General features: G+C 40.4%; 1 protein-coding gene across 9 annotated transcripts in view; it reads right to left on the minus strand.

Annotated features, from left to right (window-relative positions):
- GREB1 (growth regulating estrogen receptor binding 1) overlaps window positions 1–23,667 on the minus strand; it is a 150,367-nt gene that overhangs the window by 76,401 nt on the left and 50,299 nt on the right. For 6 of the 9 annotated variants that reach the window (XM_075126411.1, XM_075126410.1, XM_048845527.2 and 3 more), the window contains exon 2: window positions 689–845. In XM_075126411.1, the coding sequence (XP_074982512.1) occupies window positions 689–845 (157 nt within the window). Of the gene's footprint in view, window positions 1–688; window positions 849–15,715; window positions 16,145–23,667 lie in introns of those variants that run through there. The other 3 variants (XM_075126407.1, XM_075126408.1, XM_048845526.2) reach the window with 3 other exon arrangements.

The following is a 23,667-nucleotide window of genomic DNA, read 5'->3' on the forward strand; positions in this document are numbered from 1 at the left end:
ACATTGTAAACATGAGTAAAAGAGAGACCAACATAGCAGCTCAGCAAAGATATGAATAAATCAGAGAAATCCAAGACATTAAACATCAGTCCAGAGGCCGTGAGCAGGATTTACCATAGAACACTAGGTAACAGCTTAAGCCAATACCTTGAAAAATGGAGATCAAGTTAAAAACACCATCATGCCAAAATTAATCATAAAATCTTCTTAGCATACTTAATAGGAAGGCTGCAAATATTTTTGCTGCTTTCATTCATAATCAAAATTATTTTTATCATCTCTCATTTGTAAATCTGTTGTATTTTTGCAACTGTGTAACATAGTAGAATTTTCTATTCTATAAAGGTAAACTACCAGATAAAGCTCTGATCCTCCAAAGATTTCTGCCTGTGTTTAGTGGTTGAACTCATAGTGCTTTCAGTTATGTATGTCCATAAGTGTTTGCAAAAATAGAGCCTTACTTTGTAAAAACAAGGAGCATTCCATAATTATTCGCTTCAAATAGCTCTTTTTTCAAATTTGCATTAGATTTGGGGGAAGGAGGAGGTTGCACAGAACATAAAGCAGCCAAACAATACTTTTGCATCTCTCTATACTTAATTTGAAACTTTCATGATGATCACTGGATGAACAAGGAATGGATTCATAGTTCTATGTGAACAGAAATATAAATGCCAAGATTTCCTACCTTCTAGTGATGAAAGTTGCTGCTCGGCTTCCAAATACAGCTGAGAAAAGATTGGTCTGGGGACTAAGCTGTTTGAGCGGAGAGAGGCCTCAATAGAATTATGCAATACTTCTTCGAACCTGGTTGTCTTGAGCTGCCCGGCGTAAGAATTTCCCATCTTCTTATTCAAAAAAAGAAGAAATAAACCACGTTTCAATTTTAGTTCACAGAGCTAGGAGATCACATTGTGTGGAAGGCAAACCACAACATTTCTCATGAGAGAGTAGCACTGCATTGTCTACACTGAAAGGCAGAAAAAAAGAAAACTGACAGCAGCAGCCCACTAAACAGATCCTGCTGGTAAATTACAGGAAGTTATCTAAGTAACAGCATTCTGTAATTCAACAGAAAGGCAGCAAGGTCTGACACCTTTTTGAAGATGTTGCTAGAAATCTGATTCTTGTAATTCCCTAATTTAACAAACTGTACAGCAATTCAGGAGATGCATTGCAATAGTCAGTAATCTCATCTGTCAAACAATCTTTGTGTTTCCTATATCTCAAACAGAATGCACTTTAAAGGGTCTTGTGGATAACAGTTATGTATATGTGTATTGACAACTCAATGGCCCATCATAACACATGCCTAAAATTCATGGTTAGAGCAGTTTAACTATTCTTTTAGAAGTGTTCTCTCCAAGCAAAATCGTGTTGCTTATAACTAAAATCCAGTCTAAAAGGATGGCTAAAAGTGTCGTTGGCATCTTTTCCCCAATAACAGGAGATTTATTAATACATTTAGACAATATATTTCCCTCTAAACAAGCACAAGTGTTTTTAGAACAAGAGTCAGACAAGTTATCCATTTGATTCGGTATTTAATTGCATTTATTATTAGTAAAGCCACATGATTTGTTCATTTTGTAGTTTACTGAACCATAATAGTCTAATCCAGTGGAATATTCTAGTAGTTTACTTTCCACATACTCACTTACTGCCTGCTTTCCACTGTGAACACAATGAATTGTTCTAACGCAAAGCCATGTCAGCTTTTTTTTTTCTACTAAAAAGTAGCTCTTGCCCTGGGCCCCACGAACTTTCCCTCCTCAAGTAACTGTGAACTGAAAGCATGAAATGCTTCCTGTTTGTGACAGTAATTCCTAACCACTGAACAGTCCCATCCCCACACTGGATACTGCTTGGGAAATAAGCCCGTTGGGAAGTAGCCTCCAGGAATCACTCAATCAAGAGAAAAATTACTTTGAACAAGCTAAGCCACCTACCACTCTCTTTCTAAACAAAAATGTGTCTTTAGTGAGCTGCTGTCTGTGTGTGACAGTACATGGCACAGTGTGATATTATATACTTTATTGTATATTTATATTGCCCACCCCAGTAAAACTATATACAACAATTAGGCAAGCACAAAGAACCAATAAGGAAAGTGTTTAACATGTAACATAAGCATGCGGTACACAGAAAACAAACAGTGCCAACATCTCTCTCACACACATCCCTTAAGTACGCTCACTGACATTATCAGATGAAAACAGAACTAAAGACAGGAGACTTCAATTTGTTGTGAGGCTTCACAAAGACACAATGATATCAGGTAAGCTGCAGAGCTTCCAGACTATGTTGAGGACTTAAATAAGGATCGGGCACATCCCCCTTCCTCTGCTAAAAACAGAAGGCCAACTCCCAGCTTGAGTAGACAGTGTTCTCCCCAGGCCTCCATTCCCCCCGCATCCCCAGGCCTCCCTTTCCTGCTGGACTCATGCAATGAGAGTACTCTCTCCTGTTGCAAGCTATTTTAAGCTCGGGCTACACCAAACACAACTGCAGACAGTGAGGAAACACTACCATTGCCAATGTTGTCCTGATGTTATCTCAAACCACAGGAGTACAAAAGGAAACTAAGGTGGATTCATAAAATGAATTGTATTAAACATTTACTACTTAAAGGTATAAGACAGCTGTCATTAATGAAGCTACCAAAAGACGAATGCTAATTCCAGTCCATCCCCCAAGCCTCATAGTTGTAGGTGTAGTTACATACATCTACATAACACACTTAAAAAACCAACATGGAAATAATGAAACACCTGCTAACAACGTTATCACTTTGCTCGTGTGCTGAACCCCACTCCCACATCCAGAAGCAAAATATTCTCTGACTAAATTATAAACATTTCTGGGTAGGGCCTCTTTTCACGGTGAAAGGGCAGGCACCATTTGAATGCTATATGACTGATTGTAGCACTCCCACAATCCTGCATAACAAATGCTTTCTTCCGGAAAAAGTTGTGGTCAGCCGGCTTGTTCCCAACATTTAGCCACCATCAGGAAGTTAAATGCCATTCAGCAATCATCCATTTTATAAACATTTTTCTATAGAAAGTGTTAGTTAATAAATGAGACCTTTAGATTTAAATTCCAAGATCCGTAAGACCTGATCATGTCCACATAGGAAAATGTTATTGATACACAGCTCAGTCCTGCTCCCACTGAAGTGACTAATAGAGAGTCCTTGACTAGAGTGGGAGCAGGAGTGACACTTTCTCAGGAAGGGCTAGATTGTGACTACCTACAATGTGGCCATGTTGGGCTTTAGAGCTACCTTGATCTTGGCTTTGTGCCCTGTCCTGAGTTCAGGGCTTTGCTCTGGATGCTGCTCCCTGAGAGTAAGTGCAAACAGGGCTGGGGAGCGGGTGAAGTCTTGGCTCTGACCCTCCCACCCACATGCTCGTCAGCCGAGCTGGCTGGGCATGCTGCGGGAAATATGCTGCACTTCAATAAATTACTCCTCCCCCTACCCAAAGCAAGCATGGAAAGAGGGAAGAATTGTGTCCCTTTGAGACCAGCACATGCAGCCCCCTTACTGAGGGCTAAGAGCAGAAACACAGTCTAACCCTAACAGACCAGAGCCTGCTCAGTTTATTCCCACCTACTGACAGGATCCTGTTGTTCAGGTGGAGGGCTCCCCAGAGGCTATTTTCTGCCTTTACATGTCTGACAGAGCACAATGAAAGAGCACAAAGCTAAAGGTGCCCATATACTGCAGTATTAGAAAGAGATGAATTGCTTTACTGCAGAAACACCCATCATGACTAGATGGATCAAGGACCTACAAATTCTTTTACCTCTGGGAAATCCTATTTAAAACATGTGAAACATAAGAAGGTTTTGAATTCACATGAAATCCCTTACAAGACCCCCACTGTATAAGAATGACCTAGAAATGTAACGTGTAGATACAATTCAAACGCAATACTGGAATGTTACCTATCTGCCCCAGAAATGTCCTAAACAAAGAGGAACAAAGGGCTGTTTGCTTTACTGAGGGTCTGTACCTCCTTGTGTGACTCTATACCCATGTTTTGTTTGTTTTTAAGGACACACTGTCATCTAAATTTTATGGTTTTACAGCATCATATGCTTCAGTGATATTTGCATCTAGTTCTTATAGGTGGGAACACATTCTATAGGAAATTTTAAAGGTTCTTCCAGTTTATAAACTCTGCCCCACTCAAAAAACACCTGTTACTCTATTATCTTTTCTTTCTTTGGAATAGAAATATGTGTATTGTTAAGTGGAATGTAAAAATATGTGTTCATAGCAAGTCAGCCAATGGAAAGAGCAGAAATTCCATCTCCAGGTCTGTGAATATTTCAGATACCACCATCACAGACACAAGTAAATTAAGTGATCAGGGAAAGTGAAGCCATTTTACTCTGTTGGGTTATGGGTTCTCCTCTCATTTATATTTATGTAAATCAAGCCTAGCTCCAAAAAAGTCAATGAGTTACATCAAAGTAAACCTGATATAGGTGAGAAAAGAATCAAGCATTATTTTTCTCCATTAACAGTGATTTTTAGCTTGAGTATTCCTGAAAGAACCTTCAGCCACTCACATTCCACCTAAGCCCAAAACACTTCTTTGTGGTACCAGTCACTGACAATTTCATTCCTAAGGAAGGACCTTGTCCTTTGTTAATATCTCACATTCCAAATATGAAAATTAGGACACATGGTCTTAACTGGCTGGTCTGAATTTTTATATCAGTTAACAGGTTTCAAATGCAAAAAATGGGAAGCCCCTAGGAAAGGGCCATTTAAAAAAGTAAGCTCTTTCTAACATTGCATTGGTTAATAATTAGTAGTAAAAATATTCTATTGGTTAGGGCCATAACGAGGGGATTTTCAAAAGTATATAAGAAATAATAATACTTCACACTCAAAATCTAAGTGCTAAGATGTTCTGGTGATGGGGGCCATATGAACCCATTAGATAGTGATCCTTATTCTCCATTGTAAATCTAACTCAATTTTATAGATGGTGAAAGTGAGAGCTCAAAGAGGTGAAGTGACATGCTCAAGGTGGCACAGCAGGACAGTGACAGGACTAGAACTCAGGTCTCCTGATTCCCAACCCTGTAACTTATCAACTGAACCATATCGATATTGGTAAGGTTACCATTTGCAGTATGCTACTACTAAGTCTCTGAATATCTGCCTACTCAAACACAGATTAAAATCAGAGCTTTGATCTAGGGTTGCCAGGTGTCCAATTTTCGACCAGAATGCCTGGTCGAAAAGGGACCCTGGCAGCTCCGGTCAGCAGCACAGCAGAACTAAGGCAGGCTCCCTGCCTGCCATGGCTCCATATGGCTCCCGGAAGCTGTGGTATGTCCCTGCCTCTGCTCCTACGCATAGGGGCAGTCAGGGGGTGCCACACGCTGCCTCCGCCCCAAGCAGTGGCTCTGCAGCTCCCATTGGCTGGGAATCATGGCCAATGGGAGCTGCAGGGGCTGCACCTGCGGACGGGGCGGCACCTGCAGACAGGGCAGCACCTGGAGCCTCCTGGCCGCACCTCCATGTAGGAGCCGGAGGGAGACATGCCACTGCTTCCGGGAGCTGCTTGAGGTAAGTGCCGCCCGGAGCCTGCACCCCTGACCCCTTCCTGAGCCCCAACACCTGCCCCTGATCCCCCTCCTGCCCTCTGAACCCCTTGATCCCAGCCCGGAGCACCCTCCTGCACCCCAGACCCCTCATCCCCAGCCCCAGCCCAGAGCCCACACCCCCAGTCAGAGCCCTCACCCCCTCTATGCCCCAACCCCCTGCCCCAGCCCAGAGCCCCCTTCTGCACTCCAAACCCCTCAGTCCCAGCCTGGAGCCCCCTCCTGCACCCCAAACCCCTCATCCCTGGTCCCACCCCAGAGCTTGCATCCCCAACCAAAGTCTTCACCCCCTCTCGCATCCCAACCCACTGCCTCAGCCCAGAACCCCCTCCCGTACCCTGAACTCCTCATTTCTGGCCCCACCCTGGAGCCCGTACCCCAATCCCCTGAGCCAGCCCAATGAAAATGAGCAAGTGAGTGAGGGTGGGGAGAGCAAGCACCAGAGGGAGGGGGGATGGAGTGAGCAGGGGGGGTGGCCTCAGAGGAGGGGTGGGACAGGGCTGGGGCCCCAGAGGAGGGGCTGGGCAGGGGGTGGGGCAAGGGTGTTTGGTTTTGTGGGAGTAGAAAGTTGGCAACCCTACCTTGATCACATACTCTTTGGGGTTCCCTGGCACCCAGACCCAAACTCACAATCCTCAAATAACATGTTCTGAAAGCTTATACCACTGACCCTATATTGTGAGGCTCTGTTCCACAGGAATTTGACCCTGGAATCAAAATGACACTACCTCAGATTTCATAGCAGCATTCAGCTTTTCTGCATGTGGCATTCATGGGTTGCTGCAGGTAGATAGAGCTGGGGAGTCCTTGAATGCTGTTTGGTCAAATGCAGTTATAGATTCAGGATGTGGAGCACACACTGTGTAAGCTACCAGCAGTAGGAATGGACTTGCTTTTCTACCCACTTCCCAACATCAAACACTGTTGCAGAAGCTTTCACGCCAACACTAAACCTGCCATTTCAGCAGAATGAGCCCTCCATCAATTCTCCCAGCTGCTTGAGAGAGGGCTTTTAATGCCAATATAAGCAAGCTATGGAAGGGCTGTTTCCTACTAGCTGTAGGATGACTGACATTCCTCCCAACCATCAAGACCAGCCATTTCTTTTAAACTTGGGAGGCTGTACCCCACCCACCCAGAATGTGGTACCTGAGTTGTCAAATGCTGGCCCCTGGCTCCAGGCACTGATCACAGTGAGCCTATTTTCCTGGTCCACTGGACTTGGCATTTACAGCCCAGATTTATGTCTCTCTCTCTTGGCTACAAGTGGGTGGCACAGGCAGAAGTTTCAAATGCCTGTGAAATTCCAAGCAACAATCGGAGACAGTGACCAGATCAATTGAGAGGGCTAGTGCAGCAGCAGGATAGCCCAATATCCTGGCTACTGATAAAGAGTTTCTCTTTGATTTATCACATTGTCAGTCACCATGGAGAGGATACAGAGGAAAAATACCATCCACAGCTGCTTAAATCCATGATAAACAGGAGACTAGGATCACGCAGACGCATCAGCATTAAAGCAATAGATGTCGCCTCCAACAAAGCAGTTTAGGGCAATATACTGGGATCTCTCAGAAAATGCTGCCTTGCACGTGTAAAGATATCTGGCACAGTAAACAAGAAAAGAGCCATCCTAAAAATGGAAAGTGGTAGCAAGAGGTCTGTGTGAATCCAGAGAGATCAGCACTCAACCTCCAACCACAGAATAAGCAAAATTCCTACAGCAAGGGGTGTTTGTGCAATATGGAAGGAGAAGGATGGCCACTTTGACTGAGGATTACTATTCTAGTGTAACAAGGTCAAGTTCAATTGCCAGGTTTGGTCTTTCCACCCAGACCTTGAAAAATGAAGCCACTTGCATTACTCTGCAGTGGCCCTTTCCCCAGGGTTGCAAAGTCAGTTCCTTCTCAGCCAGGAAGCCAAGGGATCAATCATGGTAGAAGAGGGGGGAAGCTATAGCAAAAGGAGATCCAGTCAAAGTAAAAGGATTCAGCTAGAACTCCCGCGTTTAATAAGATCAACCAAAGTGCAAACCTCACACAGAAATTGGCTGCAAGTTTGTATAACATCCAGCATTACGGGGCTCCAATTCTACCATAATGTACTACTACAACGTAAATATTTCTACATTATTTCTATTCCTTCTATTTGGAGATCTTGGAATAAGGACTTTAGGAAAGAAGGTACAGTGCCAGGCCTGGGCCAAGAAATGTATATTTACTAGAATTCGTATAGTACAGTAAATGCAGCTATTATTGAGAAGGAGACAGTCAATATAAATTAGAAATTATGAACGACACAAAACTGAAAAGGGAAACTAAAGACATCAAGGAAAAATTATGGGTAGCAGGGCTAAGGACAATAAGGAGGAGGATTTTAAGTATATTAGAAACAAAAGACATCCGAACAATGGTACAGGCCCATTAGTAGAGATGGTAAAATTATAGTAATGATGTAAAAAAGGCAGAAGTGTTCAACAAATATTTATTCTGTATTTTGAAAGAAACAGGATGATGTATTCATATCACGAGGATGATGAGTCAATTAGTAACTAAGGAGATTGTTAAACAACATCTACTAGGGATCCGATGAAGTGAGCTGTAGCTCACGAAAGCTTATGCTCAAATAAATTGGTTAGTCTAAGGTGCCACAAGTACTCCTTTTCTTTTTGTGAATACAGACTAACACGACTGCTACTCTGAAACCTACTAGGGATAAACATTTTTAAATCAGCAGGCCTAGATTACTTGCACTCAAGAGTCCTAAAAGAGTTAGCTGTGGATACCTTCAAACTAACACTGGCTCTGAGTCTTCACATTAACACTGGATACCTTTCTGGAAGCGGTGCTTTAGTGCAACACAAGTTATTGGGGTCAATACAGGGTTAACATAGTGAAATGTAATGGCCTGTGATGCACAGGTGGTCAGAGTTGATGATCCAATGGTCCCTTAGGGCCTTAAGCTCTGAATTTATGAACAAATATATTAATTCTATTTTGGGAAGGTTAGGTTCAAAAGTGTATTACCACAATAGTGGATCTCTTGGACAGGAATATATGCATGAGCTTTTTGGTTCTAACAGGTCCACAGGTCCCAGGACAACCAAGTAGAAGCAGTCTCTCCCCACCTTCTACCTTCCCACTATACCCCCAGTCTTTGCTGTTTTTTCCAGTCTCCCCCATTCGCTAACTTTTTCATCCTCCCTCCCTCGCGTGGGTTTTTTTTTTACACTGTTCATTAGTCTAACCAAATGGCTGATGCAGACATGTGAAATGACTAGTGAAAGCAAGCCAGCGATTAAAGCAGCAAGGACCCAGGAACAAAATGGTAAAGCTATGAATACAACAATGATGCAAATCCTAAATGACAAGTATTTCAAAATAATATGCAGAGACAGATTGTAGCCCCCAATATCCGCATGTACAGAGAACCAGGCAACATCAGTATGATCTCCAAGCACTCAATAGTCATGACTCAGGACCCCCAAAATAAAGAGGCTGCCTTAAAAATCATGAAATTTTAAACATAAGAAATGTTGGGTTCTTATTTGCCTTCTATTCTTGGCACCTTTAGGGTGTGCATTTTAAGATTCTCTCTGAAACTCCAATGGCTAGCTTACTTTTTTTTAATGTAATAAGATGAGAGTTTCAGGTATTCATATAAATTGAGGAGCTGGAGCTTTTAAAAGACACTTGAGCTTGTGAGAGTTGGAAATGCTAAGACATGGGCAGACATAGCTTGGCTTGTGTGGAAAGGGAGATGCGCTGCTCCCATGGTACCATCCCCCTTTTCTCGGAGCCTGAAGAGAAGGCTTTGTAGGAGGAGGATTATTGGGTAGGGAAAGTAACCAGTACTGTAGAGACTAATGTTCTATGCGCATTTTCTCTCCTGGCAACCCACCAACAGGGAATCCGCAGAAAGGTGGTTGCGTCTGTGGGCTATTTGCAGTCTTATTCTCACTGGAAAAGGGGAGAGGAAGGAGAGCCCCCATAACCATTAGCCCAGTGGCTATAGCACTCCCTAAGGAAGTGGGAGACGGCAGTCCAATTCCCCCCTCTGTCTGATGAGAAGGGATTTGAACTTGGGTTTCTCATCTCTCAGGTGAGCGCCTGGACTATGGGATAGTCTGATGTAGAAATCTTTCCTGTTGAAGCTGCTTCACTGTGTGTAAATAATTAAATATGCATTGGACAAGAGAGAGAATGACTCTCTAGTCCAGTGGTCAGGGCACTCACCTGAAAATGAGGTACCCATGTTCAAATCCCTTCTCCTCATTAGGCAGAGAGGGGAATTGTACCAGGGTTCACACATCCCAGATGAGTTTCATACCACTGGGCTAAAGGTTATAAGGGATGCTGTTACCACCTCCACCTCCCTTTTATGTGTGTGTTTGAGCAAGCCTATAGGATAGGGTCCCACATGTGAGATAGGTGTGGGAAATGTTTAGTTTCACCTGGTAGAATAATCCCCATTGAAGCTTTTGCATGAGAGAGGTGCTAGCTGTCAGACCTAAGCAGCTGTGCTCATGCACAGAGGCAGAAACTTCAAGTTGCCTAGGTACCTAATGTAGTAAATGTAGGTGCTGAAGGACTTTAGGTGTCAGCTCAGCAGGGGTTTTGAGGATTTGGGATTTCGGTGCCTAAAGTGGGAGTTAGGCGCCTAAGTCCTTTGGTGGATCTGGGGCGTACTGACTGGAGAAAGTGGGGTTGTGGAAAAAAGGCCAGTGGAGTCTGCATCTATTTAAGTAGAACCAGACGTTCCCAAGAAATATGGAAGGGAAAGGGGAAAATATGTGGTTACCAAATGGCAAATAAAAGAAACAGTCAGGAGAGAAATGGTATTTTGGTATTTAAGAATAATACAAATGAGAGAAAAAAATTAAAATCTGCCAACCATAATTGACACTGTCATTTTAAAACACACTTATGCACTCAGGAAGTTTACCCATGGACTGCAGTTCTATAATACTGCCACAGTTAATCCCAATAAGTTTAATAAATTAGAGAGAGAGGGACAGTGTCTAGAAATGTTTTTTCATTTCACACCCTTTCTATTCTGGAAAACAAATATGAACATCTAACAGACCCATTAGTTACAACACTACATCTGATAGGTATTGGTTTGCTTATGCAAAATAACTGAGTTAGCCCAACTGTGGCTAGCCATCCACATCACTAAAAAAAACCCTACAAATGGTTCTAATTGGTTCCCGTTTGACTCTCAATGACACCAAAGTGGGCACTTTCACTCCCAGAGGCTGTCCTTTAAGTCAGGACTGAGACACAATGGCAGGCCAGTGTGAGGAAGCTCTATGTCCACTCCCTTTGCTGTACTTGTCCCAGGGATAAATGATGGGAGCTGTTCTCTGGGCATGCCCATCAGCACCTTTCATGAGCACAGAGTTACACACAAGGGAAGAAAAAGGAGTTGAAAAGAACAGAACTAGACTTTGGTTGTTAAGCAAAATTCTGGTGTAAGCTGCATAGGCACGTTGATTTAACAAACCTCACATTAAAGATTACGTGCTGATAAAATTATATTCATATGACTAGAAATACTACAGCCATGTACAAAACCATATCAGTTCTCTTCAGAGAAAAGGAAGCTGTCACTGGCGTACCACAAAATTGTCATTCACTGTAGTGCTCTGTGGTATGGTTTTAGTTGCTTATATAGGGCTATGCACATCTATAGTAGAACTGGCGAGAACATTTCTGCCAAAGTGAAATTTTGGCAAAATATGCTGGTTCAATGAAGTTGTATCAGTTTTGGTGAAACTTTTGTCAGGAATGTTTTTACAGAGAGGGAAGCCAGGTGGACAGGGTACTGGCTTAGGGTGTGGGAGACTCAGCCTGATTTGCAGTTATCTGGGATGCAAACCTCTGCTCTGAATCAGGCAGAGCAGGGACTTGAACCTGACTCTCCCACAACCTAGGCTAATGCCCTAACCCAGCCTCATCCTTTTCACAAAACCATTCAAAATGTTTTCTTTTCATTCCATTGCAGAATGAAAACAAATTTTAAAACTGTGAAGGTTGTCAGCAGACGGAGTTGTCACAACCTGGTCAGCTGTAATCTATACAAAGAAACTATAGTGCTAATTGTAGTCACATATTATGCAGGCTTAAACCCAAATCTCTAAATGTAGCAACTTGCTCCAAAAGGCTAATGGAATCTCACCACGAAAAGATCTCCTTTTTCACTTAGGAGTCAGGTTATGGCAATTTGCTAAGCCCCACCTCAGCATTACAATTTTAAAAGCAACATTAAAGCTTTAACTTCAAACACAGTTATCCTAGCTAGAACTCCCACAGTACTGTACCCTTTTCTGTAATCATATCTTAGAATTCATACCTCTCCAATGGAATTAGATCAGAAATTGCTTCCTAATAGTACCAATTTGGAAAGTATCTCATCACTGAACACAGAGGTTGATGATTAAGGCTGATGGCAGGAAACAGAAAATAATCCTACCCCTCTGTCCAGCCAAAAACAGTTTTGCTTCTGTTTCCATAAAAAGATATATACTGTAAGAGGACTGGTCTGATCTCTGAGCTGCCACTTTCTTTGCTGTTCTTTTTATTTTTATCTCATTTGTTATTTTGATCCTGAAAACTAGTTCAATATGAAGACTGGATTTCTTCTGCACTGAAAGTGATCCGATAATGATTTCCTCTGCTGACTCATGTTTCCAGGCAACAGAATCCCTGAGTAAGAATTCAGAATGCGATTTGCCAAGCTTTCAAGTATTCCATGCAGAAGAGCTCAAAAGGAGGAAGAGGACCACCAGGCTTTCTGGCAATTTTGGATTAAAAATAAAACTATTTCAAATCCAGTCTTTGAAATTAGTGTCCTTGCCCAGGGTGAGAAAAATAAGGAGTTTTTTTTCTTTAACATTGGCACCCTTCACAGAGATTAATATACATACTTTTTCTATAAATATATAACTGTTCCTGCTAGGGTTTTACTAATGAAAAATTTATCTGCTCATTGTTGCCTAACTGCCCTCTGTGCCTTTGAAAATCACCCCAAAAGATCCATACCAAAGTGGAAAACCTGCTAGGAAAGCAATGCTGCCACTCTCAGACAGACAACATATCAAACAATTCACAAGAGACAAAGGGCTTATTTTGTGCCATACAAGCAATTTTCTTTTTATTTTTGGCCACTGAAACAGGAAAAATTTCAGCCCAAAAATCAAAATATTTTGGGCTTTGGCTGAAAATTTTCAGCTGGAAAAAAAATCAGTTGTTTGAAAGGGGCTAATTTTTCACTGTAACCCACAAAATTCCTGCAGGAAGTTTTGACAAAAACGAAAAATGTTTCATCTACATTTTCTACAGGAACGAACCACCATTTCCTGACCAGCACTACAGACAACCAATTCAAAAAGCTCAACTGAGACAGTGCACAAATCCACCAAGCAATAAATCAGTGAAAGATTATGGATTAGTTTCGGTGGTCCAGCCTGAGGCATTATTGGCAGTTCCGTGCAGAGAAATTGGCAGGGCTACAGCTTGTGGTGTTCTACTTCTGTGGAGAAACAGAGAACTCCCATTTACAACCAGACTGCTTTCATTAATTAAGCATGAACAACAGTTCCCCTTTTAAGACTTAGTTTTGGCCCGTTTTAAAACTTACTTTATAAAGTAAGGAACAAACTGCTTTGAGCTTGAAGTTCCTCCTGGCTAGACCCAAGCCAGAGCTGAAATTTATTTGAAAAATTTGAAGCTAGAAATACAAATCATTTTGAGTTATGATGTTTGGAAATTTTGATATTTATTCAGTTTTGAAAAAAAAAAGTTATGTTTTTGGCCTCTTCTAGTTTGTAATAAATCTTGCCATACAAAGTTCAAATGGGTTTTGATCACAAATCTTTACTTAGATCTCATATATTCAACTACTTTCACAAAGTTTACTTTCTAAATATAAAAGTTATTCAAAAATCCTCATGGGGAACTCTGTCGGGGGGATTATAATTAATTTTAGATGTCTGGGAAAAGTTATAAATTCAGCTGAATTTGTGGAAGTCAGTCTCCAGAAGAACCATGCTCATAACCTCTCTAAATCTCACATTTTACATATCACAGAAGGGGGAAGCTCATTAGCCAAGTCTGAATTATATGCGTCTTGACAGTGGTTCTCACAGCAGTTACAAGACTCTTTAATTAAGGTGTTGCATAATTTGAGGGAAGGTATAAAATGGAGGAAGAAGATCTAGGCCAGTAAAAAGATTTTAGGGGACCTTAACTGAACATTTATTGATGTTTGGGTATTTAATTTCTGTTTGTTTCTTAACTATAACCTTCTGACAACATTGTTAGTTTTCACTGGAAACCTACTCTCAGTCCTAACTCTGGTTTAAGGGTTTGTTTTTGTTTTTTGTCTAGGAATGTATAGCCAACCATATATTTCATTCTTTAATCCCTTGCTAGCCCAGCAGCAGGTCTAGGATCCGCTTCTTGAAAAGCATATGTAGACCTGGAGGACAGTCTAGCATTGCAATAATACTGCAGACTAAGCCTAATATATGATATGGCAATAAATACATTTAGGCAATAGCATTGCATCCTGTAGATGCTTTGGCATTCCTCCCTGCAGGAAACAATGTATTCTAATGCAAATTTGATTTTCCTGCAGGATCTCATAAACTTTGCAGGTGTTACACTGGAGAGAAAAAAAAATCACTAATCAGCAGTTTCAACTGTAGTTCAATTGACATGCTTTACTCCTATCCCAGCCTAGATCCCGGACCCTGTTGCCAGTCAAGCAGCTCTGCTCTGTCCCTAGTTCGACTTTTCAGTGTTGCTTTGATCAGTTTTTGGTTTTTGATTACAGCAGCTCTTTCAGAGACCACTTTTAAACTCCCTTAAAAAGAATTACATGTATAAAAACACATTGAGTTGGTTGAGAACCAGGAAGGAACGAACCAGGGCTAGGAGAGGATGGCTGAAGTAGCAAGTAGGAGCTGAGTGGAAAATGTTCCCATGATAATACTGGCCCGGATCATACCTCTCCCAGCTCCTTGCACATAGTGGACCCGATGTGCATGGATCGTCTTGCTCCTGGATAAAAGAGGAGCTCAGCTGCCTCTAGGTACTGCCCCAAACACACCTATTCTGGGCTTCACAGAGGATACTTCAAAGGTCTGAGGAGGCACTGGTGACTGGGCAGGCCACAGAGAAGTGGGCAAACTTGGGGTGCACATTGTCCCCCATCCAGCCCCGTGGAGATTCTTAGGAAAAGGTAACACAGCCTGGGATATACTATCTTTCCTGCAGAGTGCTGCCTACACACCCTGGCACCGTGTTTCACAGCGGAATACTAGAAAACTCCATGTGGACAGCCTCAGAGATTTCCTCAGTCTGAGCCTACATGGAGAAGACTCAATACATGTTAAAAGTTTGAGAAGAAGAGAGTCTAAAAGATCTTGGATCCTGTTTGTGATGAAAGAGTGATAACAAATAGTAAAATCTCTAGATATTATTTCATTGCAAGATAAAATCCACCACCATCAAGGCACCGATTCATTTACAAAATAATTTCTATTTATAATTTATTTTAAAACTGTACTACATCAGAAAAAAAACACGTAATCACAGTGTTTTGAACAGTGCATCTTTGGTTAAAGGTACACCACTAAGATGAAACCTCAGTCTTTTCACAAACAAGTTGAAAGTAGTTTTAGGCATCTGTCCAAGTTCCCTGTTTTAAACCCAGCTTTTATAGATTTAAAATAATCATTTTCTACTTTATTTAAATGTCAACCTTGTTTCTGTGGGAAAGAGACACTTACCCAACAAGAGAAACTGACCGACACAGAGGACACACATAGTGCAGACAAATGCATAAAGTTAAAAAAAAAACAAAAATCCTGAGACATGGACAATTTTTAAACTCTTTCAAGTACAGCATTTTAAAATGCTATTTGTAACACAAAATGACATAGAAGTGTGAATAATAATATTAATAGCGGTAAAATTAATATTTTGATGGAATCCCTATAGCATCACAAAATGCTCATCATGAAAATATTACTGATACACATAAAAATAAATAAGTTTGCACATAGCAAAATGCACTGTACCTTAAAGAAAGTTATGCTTCCTGATTACACCCAGTGAGTTAATCCCAAAATTTCACATTTTGATTGCAATCCCAGAGGATTTACACCTGTGGTAACTGCTAGTAACTTTCTTCATGAATTCAGAGTAGCAGCCGTGTTAGTCTGTATTCGCAAAAAGAAAAGGAGTACTTGTGGCACCTTAGAGACTAACCAATTTATTTGAGCATAAGCTTTCATGAGCTACAGCTCACTTCATCGGATGCATACTGTGGAAAATACGGTGGAGAGATTTATAACCTTTCCTTTCCTTTTCTTCATGGAGTTTTCTTTCCTTTGATTTAGGAGAATCTGCTGCTTTGGAGTATAGGTTAGGAGCACTTAAGGCTTCTGAGTCAGTGCAGTGCGCAACTGAACATTCAGTCAGGTCGTCATGACATGAACATTCTTCTGTCCCAGTAGAACACAGGAAGGTTTCAAAGCTATCTGCTCTGTAGTTACGACAAAAACAAAATAATCAGACTCTCATACAACCTATCAAGCTGTTCTATAATTTGTGTGCCCTCTGTGCTAGATGATAAATGGTATGACTTTATGTCTTATTAACACTGAAGTATTTTGCTAGGTCATGTTGCTCCCAGCCAGGTACATATCAATCTGTCGGCCTAAAGCAATATTAACATCAACAGATTTTTTTTTTTAAAGAAATAGGAACGTCCTTTTGCATTATGCAGATAGAAAAACACTTGAAGAGAACAAAAGATTTCTGTTTGTACAGGTCTCTATTATGTTAACAAAAGGAAAGATTAACAGGAGAATGAAAGTTAAATATGTTGCTACATTGTCTGTGTGTCTTCTAAATAAAATGGATAGGAAATTAAACAGTACATAGGTATATGGAAAACCTTTTATGTTCACCATATTGCTGGATGCACAAAGAAGCAACTACAGTATTACATTTAAAGGGACAACTTGTCAGGGTGAAAATCATATTTCTGAAATATTGACTTACATTACTTGTAATATATCACCAAAGATGATCAAAACTGAAGCTGTTTTAAAAATCTAACTTTATTTCCCCCTATGACTTCAGTTTAATGAAGTACTTAAGCATATGCTTAATTTTATTCCTGTTTAAGTCCCATTGAAAACAGTGACCCTAACTGAAGTCAATAGGACTTAGTACATGCTTACGTGAATTGTGCCTCTGCAAACTTTAGTTTTTGCATTTCTCCTACACTGAACAATGACAACAGATTAGATGGTGTCATTTTTGTTTATAGTCCATTTCTATTCAGCTTCATATTCAGGTTCTCATAGACAAAAACAATACTGCAATATTTGGTTTGTAAAGACCAGAAGCGAATCTTTAGGAGGTATATACATATGTTTGTGTGAAAAAAATAAAGAGATTTCCACTGGAATTTTAAAAAAATGGAACATCTTTTCTGTTGTACTTAATATTTGTAAAATACTGTTAGGAGCTAGTGGAAACCTTGTTAAGGGTTGAGTTAAAACCTTGATTTTGATGGAGATGAACTGTAAGAATAAGTTAGTCATAACCTCTCACCTAAGACAAAAGGGTTATGTGCACCTGTCCAGGAGCTTTGGACTGTATGGGCAGAGGGATTTCTGCTGTGTATTGTTTTGTGTAAGGGGATACGGGAGTGCGTGAAGGCAGAAGACAGAACCACAGACAGCCTGAAAAAGCAAAGTAGAAGCTTGTAAGCATGGTGTGAGTCTGAGAGAAACCTAGAGAGAGGTTCTGGGTTGGAGGTGCTGGCTGAAAAGGAGCTTGGGCCTGTAAGATAAGAGACTACTCCTTTTGCCATTGGTTCCCCCTGTATTCAGAGAAGGAGGACTTGGTACAATCCTTGTAAGCTCCATCATCTTTTTCTATTCCCACCAGAAACATCCCGAGGCCCCCAAGCTTTGACTTGGGTCCAAAAATTTTAGGCTCAATCACCTGCACTGTGCTAAAATATGAGAATATAAAAGTGAAACTGAAAAGATAAAGGTAACCTGATGACACTGAATAGGCTGTTAGTTGTTCAAGTTGACAGAAATCCAAAAAAGTAAACAAACAGCATAAGTACCAAAAGGAAAATTCAGTTTTGAAATATTCACTTCTAATAATCTAAGCTGCTAACAGTAACACAAGTGAGGAAATCTGTACTTTAAAATGGTGGGGCCAGATTGGTGTGGTTACATGGGGCACAATAATACATTTTCCATGAGATAACTGCCCTCCTTGCACTTACCCCCATCAGGCTACATCCAAAAGGGGTGTAGCACAGGGGACTTGTCCTTTCTACACTGGGCATCTCCGGAAGGCATAGGGCCTTGCCCCAGAGTTTCTGGTGGGGCAGTACAACCTCATACTATTCAGATGCACATCAGTGCCTAAAAGGCACAATAAAGCCCTTAACTTTTAGCCTGATAACATCTCTTGAAATCGTTACACACAGTTACTTAGATATTCAATTTCACCTACAAATCAGGTATTTAGATATATTAAATTTTTGTTACATACAATTATTGTTACACAAAGTTATTAAGTTGTTATACACTGAATATTTGGACATCTAAGTAACTATTTCACCTACAAATCAAATATTTAGATATCTAAATTACAGTAAAACCTCCATTTTTATGAACACCACCCTTATGAATGACCAATTATGCAAACCATTTTTCCCCCAACAGGATGATTAGGGAGAAAGGGAGGAGAAAAACAAAACAAAACAAAAATCACATAACTAAAGGATATTGATGAAGAACAAATCAGTATTCCCTCACGATCCAATGCCTTCAATGCATTAGACGTTGCTTTGCAGTGGTGTGAAGGACAAAAAAAAAAGTGATGCAGTGCACCAGACTCATTTATGCTTTGAACCTACTGTAATTTTTAAACGCTCATTTTTATGAGCCTTTTGATTTTATTAACTCCTCAATCCCCAATTAGTTCATAAAATAGAAATTCTACCATACATAAAATGTGCTTGAAATTGTTTTTGGGCATAAAACTGAAGGCTTTGTTAAAGTCAAGCAAAAAGATCAAGATCTTAAAGTCAACTTCTGGCCATGTTTATGGCCATGAAACCTCAGTTAAGTCAATAGGTTAAATGGATATAATCAAGGACAGAATATGGCCTCTATTATGCCTGCAAAAGTTCAGCTTGTTCCTAAGTTTCCTCTGTTTTAGTCAAGTCACCTCTTCTGAGATTCTTCTCTTTTATACACCTAGAACCTCAAGTAGCAAGAGGAGGGATAAATGCCATAGCTTCTAATCCAAACAGGTTTAGGTTATCATAACACAGCTTGCTATTAGAGATGCCTCTTTTTAACACCTGAAGTTTCTCAAGCACCTCAGCACTGTTTTTCCCTTTAATGTTTATTGTGTTTCAATCACATTTTGATTCTGCACAAGGCGAGTCCCTGCACCAGCAAGTCCTTGGATATGAACATCATATTCATGAAGACAAATATATAGTGATTTTACTGGCCATTTCTGATGTGAAAACTTCTTGATACCAGTAGAAGCACAATCAGATCAACCCATTATTATCTGTGTGTCCTGACCTGGGGCTCCTTCCTCTAACGTGCTGAACATCAGGGCCTGATCCACCAAAGCAAGTAGTCCAATTCAGCAAAGCATTTAAGCATATGCTTAAGTGCCGCTGGGACTTAAACACATAGTTAAGTGCTTTGCTGAATAGAGATGGACTTTAGCACACATTTAAAGTTAAGCATGTGTGCAAGTGTTTTATTGAATCAGGACCTTAATGCAAACAGTACCATAAAAATTTTATGCTGTATTTTTACCATTTGTGTTACCCCCACAAAAAATGGTACTTGATAATGGACTCCATGTACACCTTCAGAAGAGCTTTATGCAAGTTAATAGTATCAGATATGTTTTCTGTCCCTTAGAAGCCAAGTTCTAATCAGAAGCCCCACCTTTATTTTTAGAACTTTCAAAACCACCACAAATTGTCCAGTGAGATTCTCCATTTAACCTCTATAACATGGCTCTCCTATATGGTAACATTACTCCTGTAATTCAACAACACAACCAAAGATACCATCCAAGTAAGAAATAATACTCTCCTGTTATAATATGGCTATTACCTTCCAGCTATTTATAATTATCGGTACTTGTTGCCAAGATCATTTATTATACAATATGTTGGTTTTGGGCCAAAGTATATTTCTAGATAGATAGCTGACTTTTGCACATAAAGGAGAATGTGATATCTATATTTTAAAGTTACTGCTTGGTTACACTATATACAATACCGCCCAAAGCCTATACTGGGATCAAAATATTGTACAGACTTTAATTTTATTCTATTTTAGCATATAGGACAAATTGCTTTCACATTGTATCATCATTTTTCTCCCTTTAGAATATGGCTGATAAAGTGTGAGTCTGAGTGCATACATGTGCATATTGGTGATGGGTCATTGGTAAAAATCGAGGTACGCATTCTATCAAATCCATCCAATCCAGTTACCCAGCTGTAAAATGGGGGAAATTGTACTTTCCTACCTCACAGGGGTGCAGTGAGAATAACTATGTTAAAGATCATGTCATGCTTCAGACACTACGATACTGGAGGGCATAGAAAATAGGGAACTGAATCTATCAAATCTAAATTTCTAATCAGGTTATGGATGAACACTAACTATTAGGCAACCCTCCTCCCACACAAAATTAGAGTACAGGCCCAGGAGTCAGGAGCTCTAGTCCGAGCTGGGCCACTGAATTGCTGTGTGACCTTCAGACAGTTATTCAACTTCTTTGGTCTGTAGTTTCTGCAAAATGGGAATAAAAAAAACACTTAGTGACCTCATATGAATGTTGTGAATCACTATTTGTAAAGCGATTGGAGACCCTATGAAAGTATATTATAAAGCCACATAGTACATTCTCACAGTAAGAGTGTATTACTTTTCTGTATTTAAACCACCTGACAGTGTTAGCTGCACCCCAATCTTTGTGGGTCAGGACAGATGCATGATGCAAGCACTCCATTTCTCCAGACTACTGACAAGTAAGAAGGACTTTATTAAAATTTTGTGAAATCTCATCATAGATATTTGTAATAAAAAATTATATATATATATATAAGTTTTATAAAGCAATTTGGCACTCCAGTGCCACATGAAAAAGGGCACAAAGTAAATACGGGTTGTTACATACTTACTAAAAAACAGTGAAGCCAATAAACTGGTATCTGTTGCAAAACTCTTTAAACACCCACTGCATAGGATTCCAACATTGAAAAAATTATAACAAACAGGGTCATTCTGACCTAAAAGCAACCAAAAGACTTATAATTATTGTACCAGACAATGGTGAATCATACTTAAGCAAACCTCCTATTCCTTTTCAATAGAATGCATTATTAATCAGACACATTGTTTTATAACTGTTTCAACTAGGAAAAAAAAGGAAAGGAAAAAAACATTCACTTTTTTCCATACAATACTGGGCCACTTGAAATAGTAACAATCATTTTTTTCCACTACCAATATTACATGAAGCGACTTCTGTTAATACTCTAAATCAGCAGTTCTCAAAATGTGGGCCGGGCCCCTAAAGTGGGCCGCGACACTGTTTTAATGGGGTCACCAGGGCTGGCGTTTGACTTGCTGGGGCCTGGGGCTGAACCTGTAGTCCGAGGTGGTGGGGCTCTGGTTACAGGCCCCCAACCTGGGGATGAAGCCCTTGGGGCTTTGGTCCCCCTGCCCAGGGCCTCGGCAGGCTCAGGCTTCGGTCTCCCCCCCAGGGTTATGTGGCAATTTTGTCAGAAGGGGGTCATGGTGCAATGAAGTTTGAGAACCCTTGCTCTAAATCATTAAAACAAACCAAAAAAATCAAAGCTTTTTCAGTCATACTGTGCACAGGCAAATAAATACAGAAATCAAAACTAATGTAAATGCCCAAACAGCACATTAAAAAAAAAAAAAAAAGGTCTGCAGAATTATCAATATTCTTATAGCAGTTAATGGTTCTGACTTTGTCCCACCAAGTTTTCTGGAAAGTGAATTTCCTTTGTCTCTCTTCTGTGTTATTCCCCGCAAAAACGGGAACCTCCCATTTATTTTAGTATCTGTTTCAGCAAAAACCAACTGTTAGGCAGGAAGCTAGTCTCAACTTTAACCATGAATGTTAGGAACCATTAGAAAAGGGATAGATAATAAGACAGTAAATATGATGCCATTATATAAATCCAGGGTATGCCCACACCTGGAATACTGCTTGCCCCATCGCAAAATATACATATATTAGAACTGGGGGGAAAAAACTGAGAAGGGCAACAGAAATGATTAAGGGTGTGCACCAGCTTCCATATGAGGAGCGATTAAAATGACTGGGACTGTTCAGCTTAGGGAAGACATGACTGAGCTATGATAGGGGTCTATAAAATCATGAATGGTGTGGAGAAAGCAGATAATGAAACTGTTATTTACTCCTTCACATAACACACAAACCAGGGCTCACCCAATGAAATGAATGGGCAGAAGGTTTAAAACAAACAAAAGGAAGTATTTCTTTACATAACATACAGCCAGCCTGTGGAACTCATTGCCAGGAGATGTTGTGAAGGCCAAAAGCATAACTGGTTCACAAAAGAATTAGAGGAGTTCATGGAGGATAGCTCCATCAATGGCTATTAGCTGCAATGATCAGGGATGCAACCCTATGCTCTGGGTGTCCCTAGACCTCTGACTGCCAGAAACTGGGACTGGATGACGGGATGGATCACTCGATAAATTGCCCTGTTATGTTCATTCCCTCTGAAGCATTTGGCACCAGCCATTGTCAGAGGACAAGATACTTGGCTAGATAGAGCATTGGTCTGACACAGTATGGCCATTCTTATGTTCTTACTAAGTATAGTGTTGCTAACATCCCACTCTTATCTATTATAAGTACAAGTACTTATTACTGTAATAAACTGAGCACTTCACAATCTTTAATGTATTTATCCTCACAACTCCCCTATGAAGTGAGGTAATATCTCTCCATTCCCACTGATGGGAAACTGAGGCTTCTTTTTCATGCACCAAGAAGCTCAACTAAGGAGTGGAGGCATAAGTGTCACAGATTCTAATCCAAATTGAGTTAGGGTATTAAAACTACTTTCCTCTTTTTAACAGATAGGGGTTTCTTTCACACCTGAACATAGTTTTTAATCTCCTTCATTTATCTTTTTTAAAATCACATTTTTCTTCAATTCATTTTCTGGTATTTGGCCAATTATATTCAAAAATTTAAGTGCTTAACTTTTTAAAAGTGACTAAAAGAAAAGGAGGACTTGTGGCATCTTAGAGACTAACAAATTTATTTGAACATAAGCTTTCGTGAGCTACAGCTCACTTCATCGGATGCATGCTGTAGCTCACGAAAGCTTATGCTCAAATAAATTTGTTAGTCGCTAAGGTGCCACAAGTACTCCTTTTCTTTTTGCGAATACAGACTGACACAGCTGCTACTCTGAAACCTAAAAGTGACTAGTGATTTTGGGTACTGAAACTGAAACACCTCACCAGGGCCTGATTTTCAGAAGTAGGAGCTCAGCACTTTCTGCAAACCAGGCCTCTTTAATGTGTCTCAGGTTGGGTGCCAAAAATTTAAACACCTTCCATCCTAATCTGAGGTACTTACATGGCCCACTTACCACAGTATCTGAGCACCTCACAGTCTTTAATGTGTTTATCTTCAAAACACCTTTGTAAGGTAGGCAAGAGCTGTTACTCCCATTTTACAGATGGGGAATGTGGGCACAAAGACGCTAAATAATTTGCCCAATGTCACATAGGAAGTCTGCAGCAACGTAGAGAATGAAACGCAGATCTCTCGACTCCCAGGCTAATGCACTAACCACTGGACCATCCTTCCTCTGGGTAAATTTTATGTTAAATATTTTAAATGCCAATTTAATTGAAATGACTGTAGTTTTGTT

This window comes from Caretta caretta, chromosome 3 (genome assembly GCF_965140235.1).
Source record: "Caretta caretta isolate rCarCar2 chromosome 3, rCarCar1.hap1, whole genome shotgun sequence".
Taxonomy (NCBI): Eukaryota; Metazoa; Chordata; order Testudines; family Cheloniidae; genus Caretta; species Caretta caretta.